At 41.6% G+C, this 26,427-nt stretch overlaps 1 protein-coding gene across 2 annotated transcripts in view; it reads right to left on the reverse strand.

The window, feature by feature from the left end:
• Positions 1 to 26,427, reverse strand: part of ZZEF1 (zinc finger ZZ-type and EF-hand domain containing 1) — a 114,666-nt gene that overhangs the window by 63,989 nt on the left and 24,250 nt on the right. For both annotated transcript variants that reach the window (XM_082860183.1, XM_082860182.1), the window contains exons 5-16: positions 25,436 to 25,635; positions 23,594 to 23,804; positions 20,056 to 20,172; positions 18,833 to 19,011; positions 17,171 to 17,269; positions 13,167 to 13,258; positions 12,635 to 12,783; positions 8,164 to 8,275; positions 6,865 to 7,080; positions 5,131 to 5,231; positions 4,449 to 4,618; positions 3,736 to 3,869 (exon numbers count right to left, since the gene is read on the reverse strand). In XM_082860183.1, coding sequence (XP_082716309.1) covers positions 3,736 to 3,869; positions 4,449 to 4,618; positions 5,131 to 5,231; positions 6,865 to 7,080; positions 8,164 to 8,275; positions 12,635 to 12,783; positions 13,167 to 13,258; positions 17,171 to 17,269; positions 18,833 to 19,011; positions 20,056 to 20,172; positions 23,594 to 23,804; positions 25,436 to 25,635 — 1,780 coding nt within the window. The remainder of the gene's footprint in view (positions 1 to 3,735; positions 3,870 to 4,448; positions 4,619 to 5,130; positions 5,232 to 6,864; positions 7,081 to 8,163; positions 8,276 to 12,634; positions 12,784 to 13,166; positions 13,259 to 17,170; positions 17,270 to 18,832; positions 19,012 to 20,055; positions 20,173 to 23,593; positions 23,805 to 25,435; positions 25,636 to 26,427) is intronic.

Here is a 26,427-nt window from a genome sequence, read left to right on the forward strand (position 1 = left end):
GGAGGGGACAGAGACAGAGCGCCTTTCTTGTGAGCTTTCTGTTTGTTTTTTTTAAACAGGATCTAAGCTTTCTCTGTATAAGTCCGAACAGCCTACGGTGACAGTTAAAGGAATCACACCCCCTGATGAGGCTATGGGTTACTCTGGGGGCACTTTTTTTTTTCTTAATTCAATAAATGTGTTGAACACCTATTGCTATGCAAGGCACTGGGGGAGATTTCCAGAGGATTTAAGACCCGGGGCCCTGCCTGGCACAAGAGGCTGGGAGAGATAAGATATGGTCACAAATGACAGCAGTTCAATTAATCTGCACGAGAAGCGAAAAAAAATATAGACGTTACCACTGCTGTCAGATAGATGGGCAAAGGAAAAGCTAATGAGCTGCTTTCCTAACACACAGCAATGTCATTCAAGAGGTCGCATGTCCTCTATTTTTCCGTGTGGGACACGAGCTAACAAGAAAACCATTTGCTCAGCTGCCTGATAAATGCTTCCAGCAAACAAGTGGGACAGAGATTCATCCACAATTCAGAGTCAGCTGATACTGTCAAAGGTTAAAACTCACGAAGTAAAAACTGATCCAAAGGGAACCCCTCATGCACTGTTGGTGGGAATGTAATTGGTGCAGCCTTTATAGAAAACAGTAATGGCTTTTGAGGGTGCTCAAAAAATTAAAAACAGAACTACCATATGATCCAGCAAATTCCACTCCTGGATGTTTATCCAGAGAAAACAAAAACACTAATTAGAAAAGATATATGCACCCTCATATTCATTGCAGCATTATTTACGATAGCCAAGATATGGAAGCAACCTAAGTGCCCATCAACAGATGAACGGATAAAGAAGATGTGAGATACACACACACACACACACACACACACACACACACACACACACACACACACACACGATGAATGAATATTAGCCATAAAATCTCGCCACTTGTGACAACATGGATGGACCTAGAGGGTATTATGCTAAGTGAAATAAGTCACACAGAGAAAGACAAATATTGTATGATTTCATTTATATGTAGAATTTAAAAAACAAAATAAATGAACAAACATAACGAAACAGGAACAAAGTCATAGATACAAAGAATAAACAGGTGGTTCCCAGAGGGGAGAGGGGTGGAAGGAGGGAAGAAATAGATGAGGGAAATTAAGAAGTACAAACTTCCAGCTGCAGATTAAATGAGTCGCAGGTATGAAATGTACAGTGTGGGGAATATAGTCAATAACTATGTAATATCTTCATATGGTGACATATCATGAAATAAACTTATCGTGGTGATCATTTTGAAATGTACAGAAATATTGAATCACTATGCTGTATAACAGGAAATAATGTAGTGCTGCAGGTCAATTATAATTCAAAAACAAACAAACTCATAGAAAAAGAGATAAGAGGCAGGGGTCGGAGGAAATGGATGAAGGCAGTCAAAAGGTACAAACTTCTAGTTATAAGCTAAATACTCGCGATGTAACGTACAACATGATAAATGTGATTAACACTGCTGCGTGTTATATATGAAAGTGGTCAAGAGAGTAAATCCTAAGAGTTCTCATCACAAGGAGAAAAATTTTTTTTCTGTTTCTTTAATTTTGAGATTTCTTTAATTTATATGAGATGATGGATGTTCATCCAATTTATTGTGATAATCATTTCATGATGTATGTAAGTCAAATTATTATGCTGTGCACCTTAAACTTATACAATGCTGTATGTCAATATATCTCAATAAAACTAGAAGAAAAAAACCTGATCCCTCAAGCTGATATGGAAATTTTGCAGAGAGCTGAAAACAACCAAAGATCCTCCCTCCTCTTGGAAATCCGCCATCACTTAACCTGAACAAGATTCTCCTCTAAACACCTATTGCATATAGGGTCAGTTTTTCCTTGTGGCAGTGCCCCCAAACAGACTGCAGTCATTTGGCATCACATTTTATGCTTCTTTTATTCCCTTTTTTGTTTCTATGGGGCTTTATGCATCCGACAGGGCACTTTTATTGCATTTACTAATTAGTTGTTACATACAGAAATGCCCTTTTAAATGCTGCATCTCGTTTTCTTCATCAAAGCCTTCTCAGTACTTCTAATAGTTGTTTGTCTAAACAGACAAATAATGATTATTTGTTTTATTCTTTCTGATTGTTATTTTTAAAATTTCTTTTCCGTGTCCTACAGCACTGGCTAGGCCTTCTAATATAATATCAAAGAGAAGCAGTGACAGTAAGCATCCTTGTTTTATACCTCACTTTGGAAGGGATAAGTCAGTGTCCCAAAGACCAGAACATTGTTTATTGTAGGTTTTGGATACATGCCCTCCAAGAGATTAAGGAACTTCCCTTTTATATCAAGTTTGCTAAGGGTTTTGTTGTTTGAACCATCATCAGAAGTTAATCTTATTAAAATTTTTTCTGCATTTATCAATATGATTTTTTTCCTCTCTGATTTCATTGACTGATTTTCTAATGTTAAACCATCCTTGCATTCCTAGGATAAATCATAATTTTGGGTGGGAAGATTAAAACTTGGTTGTATTTTCTTTACAGATATAAACTGAAATATTTATGAATAAAATAAGTCAGGGATTTACTCTGAAATAATAATGGGGGGTGGGAGTGGGTGAAGTATATTACAGATGAAACAAAATTAGCCTAAGTTTATAATTATTGAATCTACGTGATGAGTACACTTGGGGGGTTGGAGGGATTCATTATATGTATTATTTAATCTAGTTTTGTGTTTAATTTTCCCATAATAAAAAGTTAAAATGGCGGCTTCCCTGGTGGATCAGTGGTTAAGAATCTGCCTGTCAATGCAGGGGACTCGGGTTTGAGCCCTGGTCTCAGAAGATCCCACATGCCGCGGAGCAACTAAGCCCGAGCGCCACAACTACTGAGCCCACGTGCTGAAACTACTAAAGCCCGCGTGCCTAGAGCCTGTGCTCCATAATAAGAGAAGCCACCATAATGAGAAGCCTGCACACCAGAAGGAAGAGTAGCCCCCACTCAACACAACTAAAGAAAGCCCGTGTACAGCAATGAAGACCTGATGCAGCCACAAATAAATAAATAAATTTATTTAAAAAAAAAAAAAGTTAAAATGTTGGAACTTCCCTGATGGTCCAGTGGTTAAGAATCCTCCTGCCAATGCAGGGGACTAAGGTTTGATCCCTGGTCGGGGAACTAAGATCCCACATGCTGCACGCCACTAAGCCCACGCGCCACAACTAGAGAGCCCTCATGCCGCAGCTATAGAGCCCACACACTCTGGAGCCCATGCGCCACCAGAGAGAAGCCTGTGCACCACAACTAGACAGAAGCCCGCGCACCACCACGAACAGCCCACGCGCCGCAATGAAAGATCCCATGTGCCACAACTAAGACCCAAAATAAATACATAAATAAAAATAAATATTAAATAAAAGGTTAAAATGTTAAAAAGAACACTTGGTTGTAGGCATGTCATAAAGCTGAAGGAGACTAAACTCTCCCTTTGTGATTCAACAGGTTCTAAAACAGAGGTCAGGATTATCTCTCATCCCCACCCTGAGTACAGCGCTAGGTCCTTAGATACTTGTGTCCCACACAAAACTTTGCACACAGTATTAAATACACATTTGGGAAACTGAAACTGAGAGGATATTCAGAGAAAACAAAGACTAATAAGTTTCACCCCAACAGAGTTCTGGAATGGAATCCATACTTTTAACGTAAATAATTACCATCATGGTGAAGAGATGGTCCCGCCGGGTCTGTCGATCAGGAAAGAAGACGGCAGCCCCATTAAGAAGGGTATTCCTGACTTCTTGTTTCAATATTTCCATGGGTGCAGAGTCTCCATCCACCCTATCCACCACTGATAAAAATGAATAATCGGCTTTAATATATCCCACCTATTCACTTACAATATATGCATCTGCTTTAGCCCATACACTCGCTACCAGAGCGAAGAAATACTTCTGTACAGGCTAGGCAATGTAAAGAAATTATATTTTTATTTGTTTACGTTTAACAAAAATAAAGACTCTATGTACCAGTTTTTACATTATTTCTGTCCTTTTGAGACACAACTTGGCGAAGCCTTAAAAATAACTTCAGATGATCATGTGTTTTATTCTCAATTAATATTATCATCTCCCCCACCTCAATCTATTAGCCTCATCCCCGTGTCTCAGCTGAAGTAAAGACTGGAGTGTGACAGCAATTACTCTCAATATAACACAACTGTATATCAGAAACCAGGAGGAAGTCGTTGAAGAGGGACTAAATCCTGAACTCCAAATAATGATTCAAAAGAGGATCATGGAAACCTATTTTCCAAAGATGTAAACCCTTTCCTGGGTTTGCATGGTCAGAGGACCCCCTGTTCTCTAAAGCAAAAGGCCCTGCAGGCTACGAGCTCAGGGTCACAGTAAAGAAGAACCCCAATCCCTACCATCACACAGGTGTGTGTAGAGCTCCTTGGCGGCCTCTACCCGCCTACGGCTCATGCTTGGAGCCTTGGCGTCCTCAGAGGTGGCCGACACGTCTCCTTGCAGCACGGAGAAACAGCTCTGGAGGAGCTGCAGAAGCAGGGTTTGGGCACAGATGCATTCTTCCCTAGGGCTACAGAAAGACAAAGAACATCAGAGAGCAAAAATGCAAGTTGCTTTTACCCTCCAAGCCAAACAACTATCTACAAAGGGCTCTCCCCGCAAGGCATCAGGCTCAGTAAAAAGAATGCCAACCAGAGGCAGAAAGGTGGAAAGGAAAGAACAATGGACTGGGTAGTGTCTGAAAACACAGACCCTGTCTGACTGTGCCCACTCTGGGCAAAGAAATACACCTCTGATTCTGTTTCTTCAGTAGTATAATGAGAATACTATAATACTGGACCTGCTTATCATTATAAGGTTGTAATATAAATGACAAAATGCTTGCAAAAACACTGCCCTAATAAAGCACTTTGTAGAAATGTAAGGTATTTATTTTCAACAATAACCAAATCAGAGCAATATAAACTAGTAGGAAGTAAAAAATCCTGGAAGAAAAAAATTGTCCATTTAGAACAGCAAAACTCTGTTTTCAGTTGTGCTTATCAATATCCGATTATCACCTTGTAGCAAATTCTGACTTACTTTTGCTTTAATTTACTGTAAAAATCCCAGAAGATCTGCAAATCAAGACCCGCGAAGTCCAGAAAAGATCTGTATTTTAAGCCACTTTCCTTCTGCTGTACCTAAAAAATAATAAAGACCAGAAAAAATAAAATTGAAACATGTATTTAGAGAAATATTGTAGTGGCTCATTTACTTCTCACTGTTAAGGGATAAGGTGGCTCCGCATGTGTAAAATTCCAACATAACTGATGCTTACTCTTAAACTAAAAAATCCGTGAACAACTGTTTTTGGTGTGAAACTTTCTAAAATACGTGTGTGTGTGTACGTATGTACGTGAATGTATATATACACATAACACATACACACACATCCCTATGAAAGCTCCTTGACTTCATAGATTCTACACCTGGAACGTAAGGGAATCTTTACTTGGTGATGATTATTGTCCAGGACCATCCTGCAGCATGTTTTGACCCTTCCCTGCATGTAGGCTGAAAGATCAATTCTACTGTAATCGCTTCTGCTACTCCTAAGCATCTCCCTCTCATTTGCTATTTTCTGCTGTGATAGGAGAGCTCCAGTAACAAAGACCAAACAATCCATATACAAATTGAGTCACCAGCCTCTGAACATGCCCTGAAGCAGAATGCAGGTCAAGAGTAGATACTGTTGCATAGCACATGTGAGAGGGCTCCACTGGGTTCCTGAGTGATAAGCCATGTTCTCTACAGTGATGGCTGCAAGAACCTTTCTTTGAGTAGACTGTCACTGTGTTTTTATTAGTGACTGTAGAAGTCAGTATCAAAAACACAATGTTCACAGCAGCATTGTTTACAGTAGCCAAGATATGGAAGCAACCTAAGTGTCCATCAACAAATGAATGGATAAAGAAGATACGGTATATGTATATGATGGAATATTACTCAGCCATAAGTAGAATGAAATTTTTCCATTTGTGACAACATGGATGGACCTGGAGGGTATTATACCTAATGAAATAAGTCAGACAGAGAAGACAAATACTGTAAGTTTTCACTTATATGTGGAATCTAAAAAATGAAATAAACAAATATAACAAAGCAGAAACAGACTCACAGTTGCAGAGAACAAACTAGTGGTTACCAGAGGGGAGTGGAGTGTGGGGAAGGGCAAAAATAGGTGAAGGAGATTAAGAGGTACAAACTACTAGGTATAAAATAAAATTTAAGTTACAAGGATATAATGTACAATACAGGGAATACAGTCAATATTTTATAATAACTTTGCATGGAGTGTAATCTATAAAAATATCGGGTTACTATGTTGTATACCTGAAACTAATACTGTAAGTCAACTATATTTCAATTTAAAAAAATCCTGTTATTATTTTTGGTACTTTTAGTAAACAAAGAGAATTCACCTACACTTCAGGAATAATTCTAGGACTTAAAGAAGACATAAATTCCACAAATGTGCTTTGTCTCCCTGTCAACCAAAGCTGGGGCTCTTTAAGATCTGCATGTAGGTGTATCCCAGGAAACCTCACGATGGTGGCCACATGCCACTTCGTCTTCCACTGACTGATGCCATTAATGCCCAACGCCTCACTCCCCTTGGCCTCCCAACGTCATCACAGCAGCATGATGCCTGCCGTCCTCATTCGTACTGCATGGCTTCAGCAGGGCCAGGTTTCACTGGTTGGTGTTCCTTTCCCCAAACACTGTCGTTACTCTTCCCTAAGGAATGAGGTCTAACAACTGAGGAAACACTACCAGGTCGTGGGCGAGCTGCTGGATGAACTGAAGGGTCCTGAGGAGCAGTGTGGCCCCACAGACGCTCTCCTCCACGCCCTTTCTGCAGTGAGTACGGACGATGCTCTGCTCTGCTTCTGCCCTCGCGGGCCGGAGGTACCCACTGATGCTCAAGCCTTGTACTCCCAGGCGCTCTGCCGACTCCTGGCGGGTGCAGAGGAACTTCACCATCAAATACTGGAAAAGGACAAGACAGTGGTGAGGAGAAGGACTTAGAAGCCCCAGGTACTGACGAAAGGAAGATAAAGGCCTTTCTGGGCAGGTCTTCCTGTGACTTTAATAATTAATGAGGTACCACTATGCCTAGCACTGGAGACACAAAGTATAAGCCCAGCATCTACAACAAACAGGGAAGAGACAATACAAACGCTGAAGTCAGGTTTGGGGAAAGATCACAATAAGAAAAACGGCACTATTCCTGCTTCAAGGCAAAAACAGGATAAGACAGGATGAATAAGAGAAGGACGTCTGCTCTGTGGCACAGTCATTTTGAAACAGACAACAGCTATATGGTGAAAAGAGTCAATGACTGCCCTAAGGGATCATCTCCAAGCCCCCAATTACCTGTAATCCATGTGCTGGGAGCCCAGGACACAGCCTTGTCTGCTCAAAGCTAAAACCATTTGCAAAGCCCAACTTCTATGCACACTCTCTGCTTATTATAGTGAAAGCTCCTTTGTTGAGGGCCTTTCAGAACCCACTACTCAGCTGCACAAATATTTACTGAGCACCTACTACGTACAAGCCCTAAAGGTAGTTCTTGTTTCTCTTTTTTAAGCTTCTTACTAAGATTCACAACGGAGGTTAAAAAAATTAAGTAGCCAGATAACCATTGTTTCTACGAAAAGACATCTCTCTTGCATTTAGGCCTGTGGACTTACTGCTCCCTCAGCCTGAGAGGCCCTTCTCCACACCTCTCAGCCTGGCTAAAGATGACAGCTTAATCAACTTTCAACACTTGGCATCGCACCAACTTTCCTGGGAAGCCTTCCCTAGTGAATTCCAGGCTGGGTAAATGTTGTTCCTCTGGGCTGCAACAGCCCCCTGTGTGTCTCTTTATCAGCCCATATCACACTGTCTCATACATCTGAGTCTCCCACTAGACTCGGAGCTCCGTGAGGGTCATGATCACGTCTGATTCACCTCCAGGGTTCCAGTGCTGGCACAGGGCCAGCACACAATAACCGCTTGATAAACACTTACAGTACAAAAGGAGGGGAGTGGGCAGGTGTGCGAAGGCCACACCTCACTGACACTTACCTTGGCAACCCTGCACTGTTGCAACTTGACATCTGCTTCATCCCACTCTTCCTCCAGCTCAAACCAGCCAATAGGATCATCCTCGCCAAGGTTATCAGACGGGCAACCAATCCTGTAAACACAAAGGTAATCACAGAATGTTCTCCTATTCCTAAACTTCTCAAGGGTCTAATGAATAAGGCACCACCTAAATGGCATTTAACTTGTTTACACGGCCTGTCGGTTAACAGTCGAGGACGGGGTGTGGCACGTGGGCCTCTATGAGAATACAAGGGAGCTGGCGTTAACATCCTCCCCATTTCTCAGCCTCCTCATCTGTGCAATGGGAACTATTATTAGTCCCAAATATAACCTGGGAACTAAGGAGAAAGTCTGCTTCCCTAGATAACTTGCTTATCTGAAGAATGAGACCTGAAGTCAAGGCATCTGAGATGAAGCTACTCAGGAATAAGGTACAATGCAACAGCTGGTGTGTGCTTCTGGAAAGATCCAAAGGAGAGGCAGGTTCAGTGTTCTTTCCCTAGGTCTGGCTAACATAGGTACGACCGGCCTGAGATTCACAACTGCAACAACTGAAGGGTAAAAGCTGAGGAGCTTTCAGATCCTGAAGCTCCAAAAAAGGAAAACTGCAGCCTTCACAGGCCTCAGGATTTTCCCTATTACTTAAGAAGTCCTTCCAGGGAAGCATTTCAACTCAAAGGCTGAAGAAGTACAACTGTGTGCTGTTTTTTTTTTTTTTTTAAATTTATTTATTTAATTTATTTATTTTTGGCTACGTTGGGTCTTCGTTGCTGCACACGGGTGTTCTCTAGTTGCGGCCAGTGGGGCCTACTGTTTGTTGTGGTGTGCGGGCTTCTCATTGCATTGGCTTCTCCTGTTGCGGAGCACAGACTCTAGGCACGCGGGCTTCAGTAGTTGTGGCACGTGGTCTCAACAGTTGTGGCTCGCGGGCTCTAGAGTACAGGCTCAGTAGTTGTGGCGCACGGGCTTAGTTGCTCCGTGGCAGGTAGGATCTTCCCGGACCAGGGCTTGAACCCCTGTCCCCTGTGTTAGCAAGCAGATTCTTAACCACTGCACCACCAGGGAAGCCCATGTTTCTTTTTAAAATTGGATACTTGAATGGTACTTCCTTTTTAGGAATTAAATAACTGAGAAGGAGAAAATGGCAGTCTTTTCAAGTAACATTCCTAAAACTTTAAACTATTTAGTCTGTGATAGGCTAACAAGCTAGCCAACACATGGGTATTCTGTATAGATAAGATAAGCAAACACAGGGATTTACAAGAAGAAAACAGCAAGAAGAAAAAGACAAAGGACCCAGAGTAGGTTTTGTAACAGAGAGAAAAAAACATTCTCTTCTTACGTTAAGTCTTTCTTAGCATAAACCTTTCATGATATAGTTAACCCTAAAACCAATGGGACAGGTGGTATTCCGTCTTAGCCCAAAACCATGCCAATGACTTTCATCAATATGATGTGTTTGAGGATTTTTCAATTCACCCTTTGGGAGTCATCAAGGAAATCCTTGAGATACAGAGAGCTGGCAGGATGTCAGAGAGTGGGGAGAAGCAACCTTGCTCACTACACCCACTCACAGGCAGGGTGGAGAAAACAGAGCTAAGAATCAGTCCTCTTAAATATGTACAGCAACCAAACAGCTGGTCCCAGAGTGTGCTAACTGACCAATGTCTGACCGGAGGGCAGACAAAAAAAAAAAAAAAAGGCAAGAAGACAGACACATGTTTATTACCATTTTGACCTCCAAACTGGAGAGGGACTGATAATATGTAGCCCAAGCAAATCAGGATGTCAGAGTAGTTCAGGCTGGAACCAGGAGCTAAAATCAACAAGGGACTAGCAAATAAGCCTGCATTTAGGTTCCAAAAAAAATCATCCTATGCAAGATGTGAGAGATCTTGTTGGACAGCAGGTTTAGGGAAAAAACCCTATATTAATATGTCCCAGGAGTGGGACACAGCTACTTAAAAACAAGTGTATCTCTAGTTACTGTTTAAAAGAAAAGCATGTTTTAAAAAAGCATGTATGCATGATGGGAGAGAGATTTGTTTCAATTCATTTAGAGGGCTGAAATTAAGACCACAGAGTTGAAATTACAAGTGTAGATTTCAATAAACATAGAATATGTTACTGAAGTGCAGTGAGTTCTCCATCATTAAGGATATCCTAGGGAGGCTGAGTGACCCTTTGTCAGGAATGCCACCAAAGGAAGTCCAGCAGAGAGAGGAAGTTACTCTAGATCCTTGCTATTCCACGTGTGATCCGTGGTCAGGGAGCATCAGAGTCGCCGGGGAGCTTGTTAGAAATGAAGGTCTCAGGCCCCAGGCAGAACCACTGATTCAGAATCCGCATTTTCACACAATTATTGGTGGTTCATACGTACATGAAAGCCTAGTAGTACAGTACTCAGTGATAGTAAAAACTCCAGCACCCCACTACCTGTGAAATACAGGAGCAAACAGGGCAAGTCTCGGGCTCAGCTGCATGAGTTTTAACTTGCTACTAGTAATAAGGGAGGTAACACTGTCCAAGAGGTCACCAACGACGTCTGTGGCTAAATCCAACAAGTCCACTTCTAGACTTACCTCACCGACTCCGGGGTAACATCCAACACTGTTGCCCACTCCCTACCTCTTTAACCACGATTTTCCCCTGGCTTCCCTGCTGCTTCTCTGGCTGTTTTGCTCAGCCTCCCTTTCTCTGCTGCCCCATAAATGCTAGTGCCTCTCAGCATGTTGACCTAAGGTCTCTGTTCTTTCTTCCCAGCCCACACACTCCTCCAGAATGACCTCTTCTAATTCATTTTAAACTATCAACGAGGGCTTTCCTGGTGGCGCAGTGGTTGAGAGCCAGCCTGCCGATGCAGGGGACACAAGTTCGTGCCCCGGTCCGGGAAGATCCCATATGCCGCAGAGTGCCTGGGCCCATCAACCATGGCCGCTGAGCCTGCGCGTCCGGAGCCTGTGCTCCGCAACGGGAGAGGCCACGGCAGTGAGAGGCCCACAACAGGAGAGGCCACAGCAGTGAAAGGCCCGTGTACCGCAAAAAAACAAACAAACAAACAAAAACCTACCACCGAAATGTCTCTCATATCTCTGCCTTCAGGACAACATCTCTTCCAGGTTCCTGACCTGTTTATCCAACTAGCTGTGGGATATCTCAGAGGCTTCCTAGAACCTCAAATGCAACAGGACCAAAACTGAGAGCATCATCTTCCCACAAACCTGTTTTCCCCGAGATATTTTCTGTCTCAGAAAAAGGCGCTACCAATGTCCCCTCTGGCGAGCCAAGAATCCAGGACTCACTGATGCCTAAGCCTCCTTCTCTCTCCTGCTGTACATCAGTCACTCAGCAGGTCCTGCCGCTTCTACTTTCTAGCCGTCTCTTCAATCGTCCACGTCTCTCCATGGCTCCTGTTGCTGCTCTAGTTGAGGTTACCCACACTCTGGCTTCCCAGGTGACCGTGACAGCCTCCCCCCTTTGCATCTGGCCTCCCCGCTCGCTCTCCTCCAGCCCACCTCACATAGCAGGCTCCAGAGCAGCACTTCCAAACCACAAATGCGATCTCTCCTCGTTCTTCTTGAAGCTCCTCAGCAACACACTCCACCCTGCTCCCTTCCCCTGCCCCCATGGCTTTCAAGATAAAGTCTAAACCCTGAAACAGAGACAAAAGGGCCTTAACAACCTGACCCTTTCCTAGCTCTCCAGCTTCACCTCTCCCCACTCTCCAACTCACGGCACACCTCAGCAACGTGGGGCTTGTCAGTCCCTTGTGTACGCCAGACCCCACCTGAGTTCTCAACTCTGCTCTGCTCTTTGCTCAGGCCACTCTCCTTCCACTTCTTCAAGTAGTTAATTAGCTTTAGCTCAACCATATTCAACACTTCCTCCGGGAAGCCTTGCCTGATCAGGTCAGGTGCTCTGCAATATGCTCCCAGAGCACCTCATCCCTCCTACCCACCTCGCATTTATAGTACTGTGACACTGCAGGCTTTATCACCTGTCTTCTGAGCTAAACAGTAGGCTCTACAGAGCAGGGAACGGGCCAATCTGCTCATTACGGTATCTTCAGTACCTAGCATCAGGCCTAGCACATCGTAGGTGCTTAATAAATATTTTCAGTAAAAACACAAAAATAGGAGGAGGGAAGCTGGGGCCTGGGTAAATTTTCCAGTGGCTAGATAAGACTAGAGACCTCAGGCTGCCCACAATTCAGGCATGTATTATTACCCAACCATTTTGAAGATGTGTACACCTGGTCACAGAAGGGACCGAGTAAGAGACTATGAACAAATTAAAATATATGTCTTCACATGTGCTGCCAGAAAGCAATGAATGCTCATGGCCACTGAAGATGGGTTAGTGGCAACTTTTCTATAAAGAAAACGTATTTCACCAATAAGAGAATGTATACAATCTTATTAACTATAAAGATTTTTATTCTGTTCCTTACCTGCTTTTTACAAATTGCCTGAATTCCTGAAGCTTCCATTTGTCATATTTTTCAAACCTTTTGAAGTGTTCTTCTGCATGAAATTTATCAGAAGATGAATTATAGGCAAACACCAACCCACACTGGGCACCAATGCCACCACGTCGAACCTGGAAATAGAGATCTAAATAAAGTACATCAAAGGGACCAAAGTTCTGTGGCCATTTTGTTCCCAAATAATATGGTCAAATTCAAATAGCTTAATGCAAAAATCAAACCAACAAAATGAGATTTAAAATACATTAAGTCCTGGAAAAGTAAGAAAGCTGCTTCCCAAGAAATGATTCCTTACTTTTCTTGATCCTTATACTCACACCATCTACAGACTTAACAATCTATTCATCTTTGTGCCCTTGCCCTCTGCTACAGGCCTGACACAGAATAAATAATCACTAAATGTTCAATGAAAAACCAGTGACATGGACCTCCGAAGTACAATCATATTTTTAAAAATAGCAGTAACATTTCCTAAAGAAGGCAGCATAAGAATTACCATAATTCTGATCTGAGTAACTTGAAAGGCAGATTCAGTTCCTGTAGAAAAAATAGTACTTGCTCTGGTTTTTCCAGTCTCTGTAAGAAAACCTACAAAAAAGAAAAACTAAAGTTAGGATGACTGAGGCATCTGTAATAACCCTAAGAACTAAGACCAACAAAACCAAAGCATATCCTTTGAGGCAGAGGGCATCTAGTCTACCTGGTTCTCTCATAAAAATTAGAAAAAGAAAGAAGAAAATTAGAAAAAGAATTCCCCTCTGGGCAGAAGCAACCCCCCCCCACCCACCCCCCACAAGAGACACCGAGGTAACAGATCATGGTCCAGGTATAACTTGGTCAGAGCAAAATCTTTTCAACTATACAGGCCGCTCAGCTCTGAGGTAACGATAAAGAAATAAAAAGTTGATAAAGACTGTGACTTTAATTCAAAGAGACAAAAGACTGGACAATCAATCACCCTTCTAAACCATTCCTGAAACCATGACTGACGTTTGGCTGGGCTGTTAGAAGCAAGCAGGCTTAAAGGCTGAGAGAGGAATTAGATAGCTTCTTGAATACTCTTTCAGGAAAGACTGTAAAAGTCTTTGAAATGGGCAAGAAAAGCATGCTGGGTGTTTGTTCAGTGCACTCTTTGGGTCATCTCCACCTTTCTTTGTCTCTGAACTATTTTACAACTCTGTAAATTGTAGAATAATAACAGTAATGCAAAAGATTCTTGTCCACACAAATAAAAATTGTGTCTATAGGAACATAGCTGATTATTCCTTATGAAGACTGACCAATTTTGCAACCATCTGTAGATTCGTGTCAGCATTCTTACTGGTCTATGTGTATTAATGAGTTCTCTTTTGACCTGCTTGTAACATTTTACTGGTTCCCTCAGTAATTAATGGGATAAATAAAAAGATTGACGTCTTCATTTTATATTTGTATGAGAGTTGTGGTTCACCTTTTTTGCTGTTGTTAATTATCCTTTAAAAATTTACAAAAAGGTCTGTTAAATCCAAAGCTGCTTTTCTCTTTCCAACCTCTGTAAATTATATAACTTACACATTTACTCAAATCAGCCTGACCACCCATTCTTCCTGAAACCACGAACTGCTTTCAACCACTCTGCCTTATCAAGATGAAAAGACTAAAACCAATTTCATGCTTATTTCATTACACTGAGTTCAATAAAACAAAAATTTGTGAAGTTAAATCTCCATAAGAGATTTAAATAATACGCATTATTTGTCACCAAAACCAAGAAAATTAAATCCAAAGGAACCTTTACTAAATCACAGGGAGAAGCTATTATTGATCTAATGCTATCAAATAGTAATTCTACAGACAATTTTAAGAAGCCATACGGCCAGAAATTCACACAATTCTACTAACAGTAATACTAAAAACTATCCCACTTATTGAACTGTCACCTTTCCTAGGAGGTCTGGATGCCTCTAACTAATCAAATCTATTGTAAAGGCCGAAATGCTGCCTGGGAGTAGCTGCCAGTTTTCATTAGTCTCAAAGTAGCTGAAGCAATAATTTAAGTCAAAAGAATCAGATTCTTTTAAAATAACATTGCCATCAATTTTTTTAAGGCCCAAATAAATACATACGTTAAACAAATAAAGCTTAAAAAGTAAATAAATAAAACCTCTGTGCTTCCTTTTCTTGGTAAAAAACCAGCTCATAAGTCTAACTATAATATTTTAAAGCTACAACTGTTTGGACACCATGCCCCTCCTGCCCAATTTATTCTCTTAAAATGACAGGAAGAAAATAACCAATCTCAAACGTAAAGAATTCAATAACCCTACTCCTTCAGTTCTATTGGCAGCAGTCTGCACTCCTTTAAAATGCCAGACCCATGGCTGTGACTCACGGGAGGTCAGCCCTCGGAGTGTCCACGTTCGTGTTCTCCGGGCACTCTGTGCAGCAAGGGGGAACGTCCAGTGTTTCCCAGAAGCTGGGGAACTTGAAAGGTAGCAGTGAAAAAGAGCTTTGGCCCCCGTAAGGGGAAGAAACAAATCACTCCTCAAAACCCCACAGTTCCGGCTGTGAGGACTTTCCTCTGTCCTCCCTGTCTCGTCAGGTTCATTTTTTTGTAGAGGACGGAATCCTAACCTGAGTTACAAGAAACAGACAGTGACGGTTGTGGAGGGAGAAACCAGGGGAAACCAAGGCTCCTCTCCACGCCCAGTCACATCCCACCTGGGTGCTCATCAGAAACACAACAAAAGTAACAAATCCACACACTACAACTAGTTTATGCGATTTATCCATGCAAGGTTAGGTGGAAGGCAGGGAGGAGAGGGGGATGGATAATACACAGGGAGAGTAGCAAACTATTCAAATCAGACCAGGCAGAAGAGCTAGCAAATGCATTTCAATAGCTACAGAAAAACCTGTGGTGCTTTCAGACTTAGAATGGTGTTAAAAATCCAGGCTGATTTTAAGGACAATGAAAACACCCTGTATGGTATTATAATGATGGATATAGGTCATTATACATTTGTTCAAATCCACAGAATGGAAGACATCAAGAGTGAAGCCTAAAGTAAGCTATGGACTTCGGGCGATTACGACATGTCATGTAGGTTCACCCTTCGTAAAAATGTACCACTCTGGTGAGTGATGTGGATATTGGAGGAGGCTCTGCACGTGTGGGGCAGGGGGCATATGGGAAATCTCTGTACCTCCTTCCAGTTTTGTCGTAAACCTAAAACTGCTCTTAAAAAAAGAAAATACAGTCTTTAAAAAGAAAGACTAGATGGAGACAATCTGAAATTGTTATAAAAGTTTAAAAAAGTAAGTTAAAATAAGAGAGGCCTTTCAGTAGATGATGATGAGAGTATGAAAAAAAAATCCATACACTGGTTTTAAGAAGATTCTGCCTTACATACTCCAGAGACAAAAATCCCAATTCTTCAGAGAGCAAAGGAAAACTGCAGAGGGCCTTTGGTAGAGTGGTCTTGCTTTCCTGAGTGTGGGAAGGGGGAAACGGGCAAAGAGCTGCCACCACCTCCTCCCAACCCCACTTTGGACGGCAGGTGATTGCGCGGTCTGAGGTGGCCTTCAGGGTGGCAGGAGATGAATGTGGGGGAGGAAATGTGTCTGCAGAGGCTGAGCTGCTCAGCGAGGACTGCAGGAAGCCTGTCTCATGCGGTAGTCATGGCTTAAGAAGACCACCAGGAGGAGGTGGGACTGGTGAGGCACGTTTTCCCAGGCGTCTTCACTTCACTGGTGTTAATGACCACAGGAAACAGAACAGAGAGGAGGCGACTACTGAGAATGCACAAGGTCTGTTCTGCTGTGAGGCAAGCCAAGGCGAAACCGAGTCCAAAGTGGTAAGGCCAGTTCCCTTCAATGTTTGATAACTGCTGGAACATTCCACGTCCTTTTCTGAACTGGCAATAGTCAAAGCAGTATAGTGAGTAGAAGGGGACATGTGCAGGAGACTAACCAGCGGGCCAACAAGACGGATGAGGAAGAGACTCACAAACACTCCCTGGATGAGGAAAAGAGCCACAGCGCTGAGCAGCACATCAGCAATCACCATGCTGACGCCAGGGAAGGAGTGAGGCTTCCTTCCAGACACTTCAAATGCCAGAGCAGCCATATGGAGAAATACCCTCATCTTAAGCTACGTTTTTAGCACTAAGTGCTACTGATCCACTGAGTGTCTCAATACTTTGAGATAACACAACAGAAAGACAGTCTGAACTTAAAAATGGTAACTTTTTATATTCCAAGAGGAGAAGTCTTTGCTTTTCAAAACTGAAGGCTCTCAAGTACTTTTAAGTTGTTACAGGTGACTGACACCTAGCAGGGGGCAACACTGTAGTAAAGAAATCACACAAATGTTCAGGAACCACTGAAACCAACTGAAGGACATCGCAGTGAAGACTGCATATCTTGAAAGTTTCGAAGACCACAGTGCGGTTTCACACAGCCTCTAGTGAGCACCATGGCCCTTTCGACTCACTAAAACCCGACAGGTCCACCACTCACCGTCCCTCGTCCACGGCTCAACAAGGAGGTTTTCAGGTCCTGACTTCTCTTCTTTTCCCTTGACATCACAGGCCTGAAGAATCAACTGCAGAGGTTTACCTGATCAAAGAAAAGAAAGAGAAAGAGACAGCCTGAAGCTAGCGCTACGAAAAAATGGAAACTAGAACTCATTAGTGCAAATGGAGAGCCTGTGGACGCCCAGACTGCTCAGTAAAAATCTACCCATTTAAAAGCTAAAATAGGAAGTAATATTAGACAAAAGTTGACACCATCCTTTTCTGCTTTCCTGAAAGAAACAAAGTACAGCTTATGTCCCTAAGTAATTCTGAGGAGAATCATTTTAGAATAACCACTAGCTGGAAATGAAGCACACTGTAAGACACAGATTAAGAGCACAGGCTCAACATATTTGTGTGCTGAGTGGGGGGAAAGGAAGAATTCCTAAGACACTGTTTTGGAGCCAATAATTAATTTTATTGTAATTGCATTTAAATATATAAATAATGTCTTAGCATTCTAGGTCTTGTTTCTTTAAAACGTCTCCAGGCAAATTCTGAAAGTTTTCAAAATTATAAAAATCAACTTTTGCTATAATCTGAAAAATTTTCTTTTTCTTTTAATAATATAATGAAAACCTTATAACCCTATTAACCTATAACCCAACCCAGAACTAGAACATTATCAATAATGAACAGTCCCCCTATGCATTCCTCCTCCATCCCGTGCTCCCTGCTCAAATAACTGCTAAACTGAATCAAAAACCTTTCTGGAGAATACTTTCCAGACACTACGTATCCCTCCCATTTGGCTGTGCCTTCTACGGGCCCCTACCCCTCCAAAAAAATGACCTTTCCAAAACTGGGGAGGGACTGGATTTACAAGACATCGATTGTCAGACTTAAAAAATTAAACATAAAATACATTATTATAAAGTGATATTTAGGCAAAGGTACAAATATCATGAGGAAGTATCACAGTATTGCCTCTATTACTGAAGAGGATGGGATCCAACACTGTACTTGTGGACAGAAACTTTAGCACTAGAGGCCAGGACAGCACATGTCCACTGCAGTCATCTGAGAGTAGCTGTATGGACTCCTGTGTTGAGAAGGATTAGGAGGCCCCACCCTGGGTCAGTAGAAAAGTGCTAAGATGGACTACCATTGGGCCCAGGAGGGGTAAGTGATAGCAGGCATGTATGTATGACCATCTATGTTGTCCCAACCAGCTATAAACTATCACGAGGATGCAGAGGGATGGATTCCAAGACAAGGATCCTTTGCTCTGGGTCTGGGGTAGTTTCCTCCCTCCTCCAGATGAGAGGTACTCCAACTTCCCAACCTCTTGACCTACACCATGAGACACTCCCATACTTTTATCAAAGATGGCTGTGTTCAAATGGCCACCATGCCTAAGTGATTAGGCCAGTAAATCCTGGGAGTACAGCGTAGTGAACACTCAGGTCCCCTTCTGCTAATGCATCCATAAATGAACCAACATCTCCCTTCTCCCTACCAGCCCCAAAGAAGACACGCTCTTCCAGAAATCATTGTATAACTACAACGACCGAGCCCACAAACTACACGAAAAGATAAGAAGATGCCAGGAAATCCCACGTTGGTGATGGTTTTATGACGTGTGCATCATGCCGAGGTCATTTACCATATTTAAGGAGCAGGTTCTGCCTGACTGATGCCATGGATGAGATGAGGGATGAGGCATCATAGTGTGTGTCCAGGTGGTCAGTGACAGTACACAGAGAGCTCAGCACTTTGGCAACACTCCCTCTTGCTAGTGCAAAAGCCAGAAGAGTCAGCTCCACCTCTGGAGTAGAAGAGCAGCTATAAACAAAGAACAAAAAACACTTCACTTCTTAAAACTATGAGAAAATCCAGGTAGCTCAAACTCTGTGTAACTGGTTACATAAGCAACATCAACCTGCCATATGCTTTCTCTGTTTACCAGAAATACTTTTTCAAAATCCTTACGACAGCCTAAAGAAAAACTAAATCAACCCAGAGGACCAGGAAATTAAATCCTCACTTCTGTAACCTTCACCTATAAGTATTAAATAATGCTATCAACTTTAATAAGGCAAACTTTATAAACCAAAAATAAATAGGCTGTTGCAATAAGCCCCTGCTATGAAGAAGCCTCGGGTAATAATTCGGCTTGGCCAGAGTGTTAAGGGCTTATTCCTTCAAACACCAATAACATGCTTTAGATCTATTCCACATCACATATGCTTTTTTAAACATATTACACTGAAACTTTTAAACCTGTCTAGATGGGGACTTCCCTGGTGGTCCAGTGGTTAGGACTCCGTGCTTCCACTGCCGGTGGCATGGGTCTGATCCCTGGTTGGGGAACGAAGATCCCCACATGCCATGCGGTGTGGCCAAAAAGAGAGAGAGAAAAAAAAAACCCTGTCTAGATGGCTCAGGGCCTGGTTTGTACTCTAACAGGGCTCACTGTGACAGAGCTGAGTGTCCCCACACTACGTGATCCCTCAAACAGCTAGCAGGGTGTCCTTTCCCAGGTCTATGGACAATCAGGCTTGTTAGACCTGTTCACGGAGACAGCAGGTGCTGGGCTGGGGATGTGAGGGAACTGAAAGGCTTTGCATTCTGGACTTTGAGACCCCTGCTCTAGCTGAATCTGAGGATTACTCCGCACCCACCCCCAATTCCTGAGGGCAGGTGTACTGCTAGATCATGGAGTTTACACGGGTACACCGTTATTTCACTTTCTCTTCAGTCACTACAAATGATTCTTTAAAAAACAAAAAATCTTTAAAAGATTTTAAAATTAAAAAAAAACAAAAAGGACTTATCAAGCACATATGCCCTCTATCCCCCACCAGCCCTTATCAACCTTAACTTTACCTAGTTATCCTTATGAGGAAGCTGTCCACTTCTTCCAGAACGTTGGGAGACAGGAAAGTTGAGAAATCTGTAGATCCTGGTGAGAGGGAAAGTGGAGGCATGTGCTGCAGTGCCTTCCTAGGAGTGTAAAATGTGCAATCAGAACAATCCCTGGCAAACAATAAACTTAATAATACAATTTTAGACAAAAAAAAATTGTTGGAAGCTTGTTTGGATTAATCCCTTACCAAGAAACAGACAGTGTTCCTACAGAGAACCTGGTACGTAACACAGATCAGCCTTTTTCCTGCAGGGGTCCTGGTGCTAAACAGTTTAATGAGGTATCTTCCTTTTCTTTTCTTTTTTCTTTAAGAGTTCCATTTCCCTCTATAAAAGTTCATTCAACCCTCTGGAAGCAAGTGTTCATTTTAAGTAGTATAAGCAAAAGACATATGTCTACAGAAAAACCCTGAGTTCTTAAAAACTTGACCCCAGGGGCAGAGCTGTTTGTGACACACAAAAAAAATTCATCTTCAGATCTCTTGTATCTAAAGATGCATCATGATATGTTTATTTTATCCTAAACATATCAGCACCCGTCACCTTCTCTATTCCTGCCTGTGTTTCTTGGCCTTTCTACCTCAGAGTCTGCTTTAATGTTTCTCTTTTCTCATCTCCTTTTACAATAGCTTTACCTCCTCTGGACCAGCAGTCATCTAATAAATTTATGCAACAAAATATTACTGAGCCCTACTTCTGCCAGCAACTGTGCTAGGCAATGAGTGTACCATGAACAACATGAAGGTACAGAAAAAGTCACTCAAAATTCTACACTTGATAGTCATTTTATAATAGTAGTGGGAATCCCTGAAACTATTTTATTTCTACATTTCACAACAGAGACAAAACAGCAAGGCTAATAACACTGTGTCAGCTTCCACTCTGCTCTTGTTTCTTGTCCCCTCTATATGAGCTGCATCAGTAGGGCAGCTACACTAACATACAGTCGATCAACAAGGTCTAATGCACCTAAGTGGCATGCAAGTATTTACAGAATTTATTTCCACTTTTGTTTCATAATATTTTTTTCTTACTTATTTTTCCTCATTGATTTTTTTAAAATAATTTTTAAATTTTAGAATAGTTTTAAGATCACTGATATTTAAAAGTTAGGAGTGAAGATACCATTGCCGATTAACTGTTACAACTGTTTAGGGATATATCCGTTCTTCAACAACGTGGCATAGCTTCACAAAAATAAGGCAGAAAACTTTTCCTCTTCCCCTTCCTGAAAATTCAGTCCATAAAGTAGGGCTGTGCAAGGTAGGCACTCATGTGTCCTTGGGTGGGTGCATGGGTGGGGTGCATGGTGGCCCAGAGCGAGGTATTAGAGTGGGGTACTGAGCAAAGGGACAGCCTGGCATGGAATGCAAGCACCAAGAGGGTGAGGAGGGTGTCCAGGCAAGGGCCAGGGAGGTGGGAGACTGCTTATATAGAGCGGGATTGTTTAAATAAGTAAATATTTTAGGGATGATGGGAGCCAGGTTTCTCACAATCACAGAAGGGAGTTACAAATAGAGAAAGGGAGAAAACTAGAATGAACAGCAGTGCTGGATTAGAATTAGAAGTTATCAGAGTTTATTAGAAGTATAAACTCAGAGTTTTCAGTGTTACAGATATAGAAATAAATATAGGTGTCAATGTGTCTGTGGATACACATATGTGTCTATTACTTACACACAAACATGTATTTCCCAGCTGTGTACACTGAAAGAAGCAACACTCCAACAGCAATGAGTTTAGTTTGTTTCTAAACACAACTCTCCACTAAGAGTGACCATGACTCCTGAGCAAAACAGCTGATTCTAGGACTATGGCAGGGAACATTCAAGATAAGCCTGGAATATCTTGTTGTAAGGAAGTGTTCCAAGAAGATGAGGACATATCAAAAGGACATATGAACCAGGCTGAAGGGGTTCCCATCGGCCAAATCTGGGCCAATCTGACCGTCAAAACTGTGATGGATTATAACTCAGGGAATAAAACACGAATCTTAAGTCATACCAATATAAAGTTTGATGAGGAATGGGATATTTACATAGTCTCAAAGCACCTCCTCACAAAATATTTATTAATTACAAAGGGAAAAGAATTCTTTTACACTGGAAAAGTCTGGCAGACACCACTTTCATCAAAGGGTTGAAGTTAATATCACCAAACTAGTAATAGGACAATCTGAAGCTGTGTGTCGCTGATGGGATGCAATGAGAACCCATCATCACTTCTATGACATTCCTGCCAAAGATACAAAATCTAATCTTAATCATGATGAAACTTCAGATAAACCAAAACTGAAGGATGCTCTTCAAAATAACTGACCTATAATTTTCAAAAGTTTCAAAGTCTTAAAAGTCAAGTAAAGACAGAGGAATTGCTCCTTATTGAAGGAAACTAGAGACATGATAATGAAATACTAAGTATGATTCTGGACTGGATCCTTTTGCTATAAAGGACATTACTGAGACAACTAGCAAAACTTGAACGGGATTTGAGAATTAGATGGTAGCAATGTATATCAATGCTAATTTCCTGATTTTGATGGTTGTAGCAGCATGTTCTCATTTGCAGGAAACACATACTGAATAAAATATTCAGGAACCATGGGGCATCAGGTTAGCAAATTACTCTCAACTGGCTCAGGAAGAAGCTACTTTTTCTTTTTGCATCGAATTTGCAATATTTCTCTAAGTTTGAACTTTTTTTTATTTTTTAAATTTTAAAACAGGCAGGAAGAAAGGAGTCTGGCCAAATATTACCCTTCAGATCTAGCACTGCCAGCAGTATTATTTGCTGAAGAGTTTTATTTAATAGCAATAACAAATCTCAAAGAACATCTACAGAACAAAATATTAGCTATCTCTTTTATCTGATATTTTGATAGCCTGCACTAAGAGTGCCTATTATCAGTTATTAAACTTACATATAACACTAATACTTCATTGCTACTGAAGCTAGTTGCTTTGCCTTATATATTACAACTGAGGCTTTTTGCCCTAACAGTTTTTAGAAGAAAATTTTCAAAGGTACTCTACATTTAAAAATAAATTAATTTGGTGTCCTTGAAAAGATTTGACTCTTTACTGAAAAGAGCTTTCAACCTAGGGCCTAGGTCCAAAGACCTGGATTCAAACTGATCCATCACTGCCTGGTCATACACCTCAGGGAAGGTCACCGTATCCTTGTCTATAAAACAGGGATAATTTTTACAGATACATTTTACGACATAAGTAGGTAAATAATATATAGCATCTGAAGGTGTTTTATCCCATATAAATTGCTATGTAATGTGAACAACTGTTCCCCAGTGGATAAGGAAGAGGAATGGCATGTGGGACCCCCTCACAAGATAGGAGCTGAAGGCACAAACAACAGGAAACAACAGGGCACCTGGGGCCCAGCTGCTGACTGAGTCTCGATGATCAAAGGCTGCTCAGTGACTCGCCCTAAAGGGTTAGAGAATGAGCACCCCGTGACAAGCCTGGAAAGCAGAGCGACTTACTGAGTGTTGCGTAGCACTGTTTGGACAAAGGCGGGATTTGTCTCCATGGAAGCCGTCACCAGAGATGTCAGCAGAGACCAATACCATATTGCAGAAGCATCTGAGACTGAGACCCCAGACTTCTTGACTCTCTGAAAGCCAACAGCCCTCAGACCATGAATTCTAGTGTCACATCCATCACTAAGACAACGCTTTATGTTAATCTGGACATCTGTCAAGCGCAAACAACAAATTCAGTATTGGATTAACTTCTTCAGTTCAGCAAATTCTAGGCTTCCAACTAAAAGCAAGATAGTAATTCACATTTCGAAAAGAAAATTCTGAAGATATACTTTGATGCCAGAAATAAATGATGTGTGCAATGGAGCTAGTATATATAATAAATTTGTCAAAAAAGCATTGACCAGGCTTCCCTGGTGGCGCAGTGGTTGAGAGTCCGCCTGCCGATGCAGGGGACACAGGTTCGTGCCCTGGTCTGGGAAGATCCCACATGCCGCAGAGCGGCTGGGCCTGTGAGCCATGGTCGCTGAGCCTGTGCTCCGCAACGGGAGAGGCCACATCAGTGAGAGGCCCGCGTACCGCAAAAAAAAAAAAAGCATTGACCAATCTAAGGAGTCAAAAGAATCATGTGTAAAACTAAGGGTGGCTTAAATCTATATATCACAAAGCTTCATAGGCATTTATGAGTTCTGATAATTAACACAAAGTGCATTTTTAAAATCCTGATTAAATACACGGTAAGAAAATGTCTAAAAACTTTTCCTAGAGTTCCGAAATTTGGATGTTGTTATGAAACAGCAGCTGGCTCATAGCAGTTGTGAGAATTTCTTTTTAATTATCAAGTCCAGATAAATGGCATAGGCATGACTCACTTTTAAGAGCTGTCATAATTTCTTATTTGGGTTGGAAAGGAGGTGAGAAGTTTAAAAGGACACAATTTAGAGAAAAGACCACCACAGTATAAGACAAGAAGCTTCTACTCCACAAGCTTAACTACGTCTTTGCCCAGGGGTGAGACACAAAGACTCTACCTCCCCAGGCCTCAGTTCCTTTGAGCAAAGTAAGAATACTTCTTTTGGCCCAGGAAAGCATTAGAAGAAATGAGACAAAACATGAAGCATTCCGGCTCCCTGAATGAAATAAGCCTGGAAAGAAATCACAGAATTGTGATTATTTCCAAAATGCTATGTGTGAAGCAAGGTTATAATAGTATAAAAATGGAAACAACCTAAATGTCCAAGAATAAAAGGCTTGTTAAAATTAAGGCATATTCTTACAACACTAAATAAAGGTGTGCATGAATATATGATAAGACAACACATTAAAAAGTTACAAAAGGGCGTGTACAAAATATCACTATTTTTTGTAAAAAGACATGTATAGATATATGTAAATATATATATGCAAACCTGTTTTATTTTTTAAAATGTGTATATATATATATGTGCGTGTGTGTGTGTATTTATACACACAGACATACACACATACACAAAAATATAAGAAAAGGTCTGGAAGGATCCATACCAACGGATTCACAGCGACAATCCCTGGGTAGTGGGATTTTGAATAATTTTTATCTAAATATTTCTAATTTTCTAATAAGAAAACAAAAATAAAATATTTTTAATTAAAATAGGCTTTACTGCTTATCTATAACTTTTAAAAACACTGAATAGGCGAAATAATGACCACTTTCATGTATATGATGAGAAGCAAATCAAATCTCCAGAGAAAAGCAAACAGCTTTTCTACTTCAGAGGTCTTCCCGCCAAAAAACATGACTTCTTCCTCCCCTCCCAATCCCCTTAGTTAGAAGGGCAAGACGTATCTTGGTTGACTCACAGAGCTGACTGATGTTGGCATTTTCCAGCAGTGTCACATAGCCAGTGACATTGCTGGGAATGTGCACGTCGCGGACTTCCTGAAGATCGCTGGCACTCCTCCCCACAGCTACAGTCACCTGCTGCGGCATGTAGCTCTGGTCAGTGGCAGCCACTGCAATGGACAGGTGCCTAAGCACAACATCTGGCTTCATTTTTAAACTGGAAAACACGGAGAGCAGAAACTACAAGTGTTTATACAGGTTGAGAACTGGCAGGGCCCACAAGTCCCATCTCTTAAGATCTTACGTGTGATATACACCAAGACTGATTCCCCTAAAAGCAACTAACTTGAAATGCTGGCTATTAGTTTCAAATATGACCTTCCCAAGTTTCTAAAATTCCTTTCAGTTCAAGATCAATCTTCTATTTCTATTTAAGCTACTAACACAAGCAGGAAAGTACAATATGAACAGTCTAACAAAATCCCTTTACCTGGCAAGAAGCAAATTTCTAAACTGCATGCAAAGAACTGGGTATATTCCCTCATGTATAGATGGCTAAAGAGCATATTTATCCTCTATGAGAAAACAAGGTAATTATTTCTATTTCCACCAGCTGAAATCAGCCCATTTTCTGAAGGGACAGGTGAAATTTTAGATAGCAGCTTCATCATAGTTTACTGTCATCTATTCCACTCCAGTGGGGGAGTTCCCTGGTGGTTCAGTGGTTAGGACTCTGTGCTTCCACTGCAGGGGGTACAGGCTCGAGCCCTGGTCAGGGAATGATCCCCCAACGTGCTGTGTGGGGGTGGGGGAAAATAAATTCCACTCCAGGATTCCTGACCACCCCCGTTCCCTCTTTCTCTAATAAACTGGCCAACTTAGTTGTACACAAATTGTTTAAATGTGCAGAAAAAATCTTGAGAAGTGAAATCACATCAGATATAAGAAAAGTACTTGTCCCTTGTGATATTAATCTTCCTGAAAACCTAGTGAAAAAGATCTGAAATCC

The sequence above is a fragment of the Leucopleurus acutus genome (genome assembly GCF_964270905.1).
Source record: "Leucopleurus acutus genome assembly, chromosome: 19".
Taxonomy (NCBI): Eukaryota; Metazoa; Chordata; class Mammalia; order Artiodactyla; family Delphinidae; genus Leucopleurus; species Leucopleurus acutus.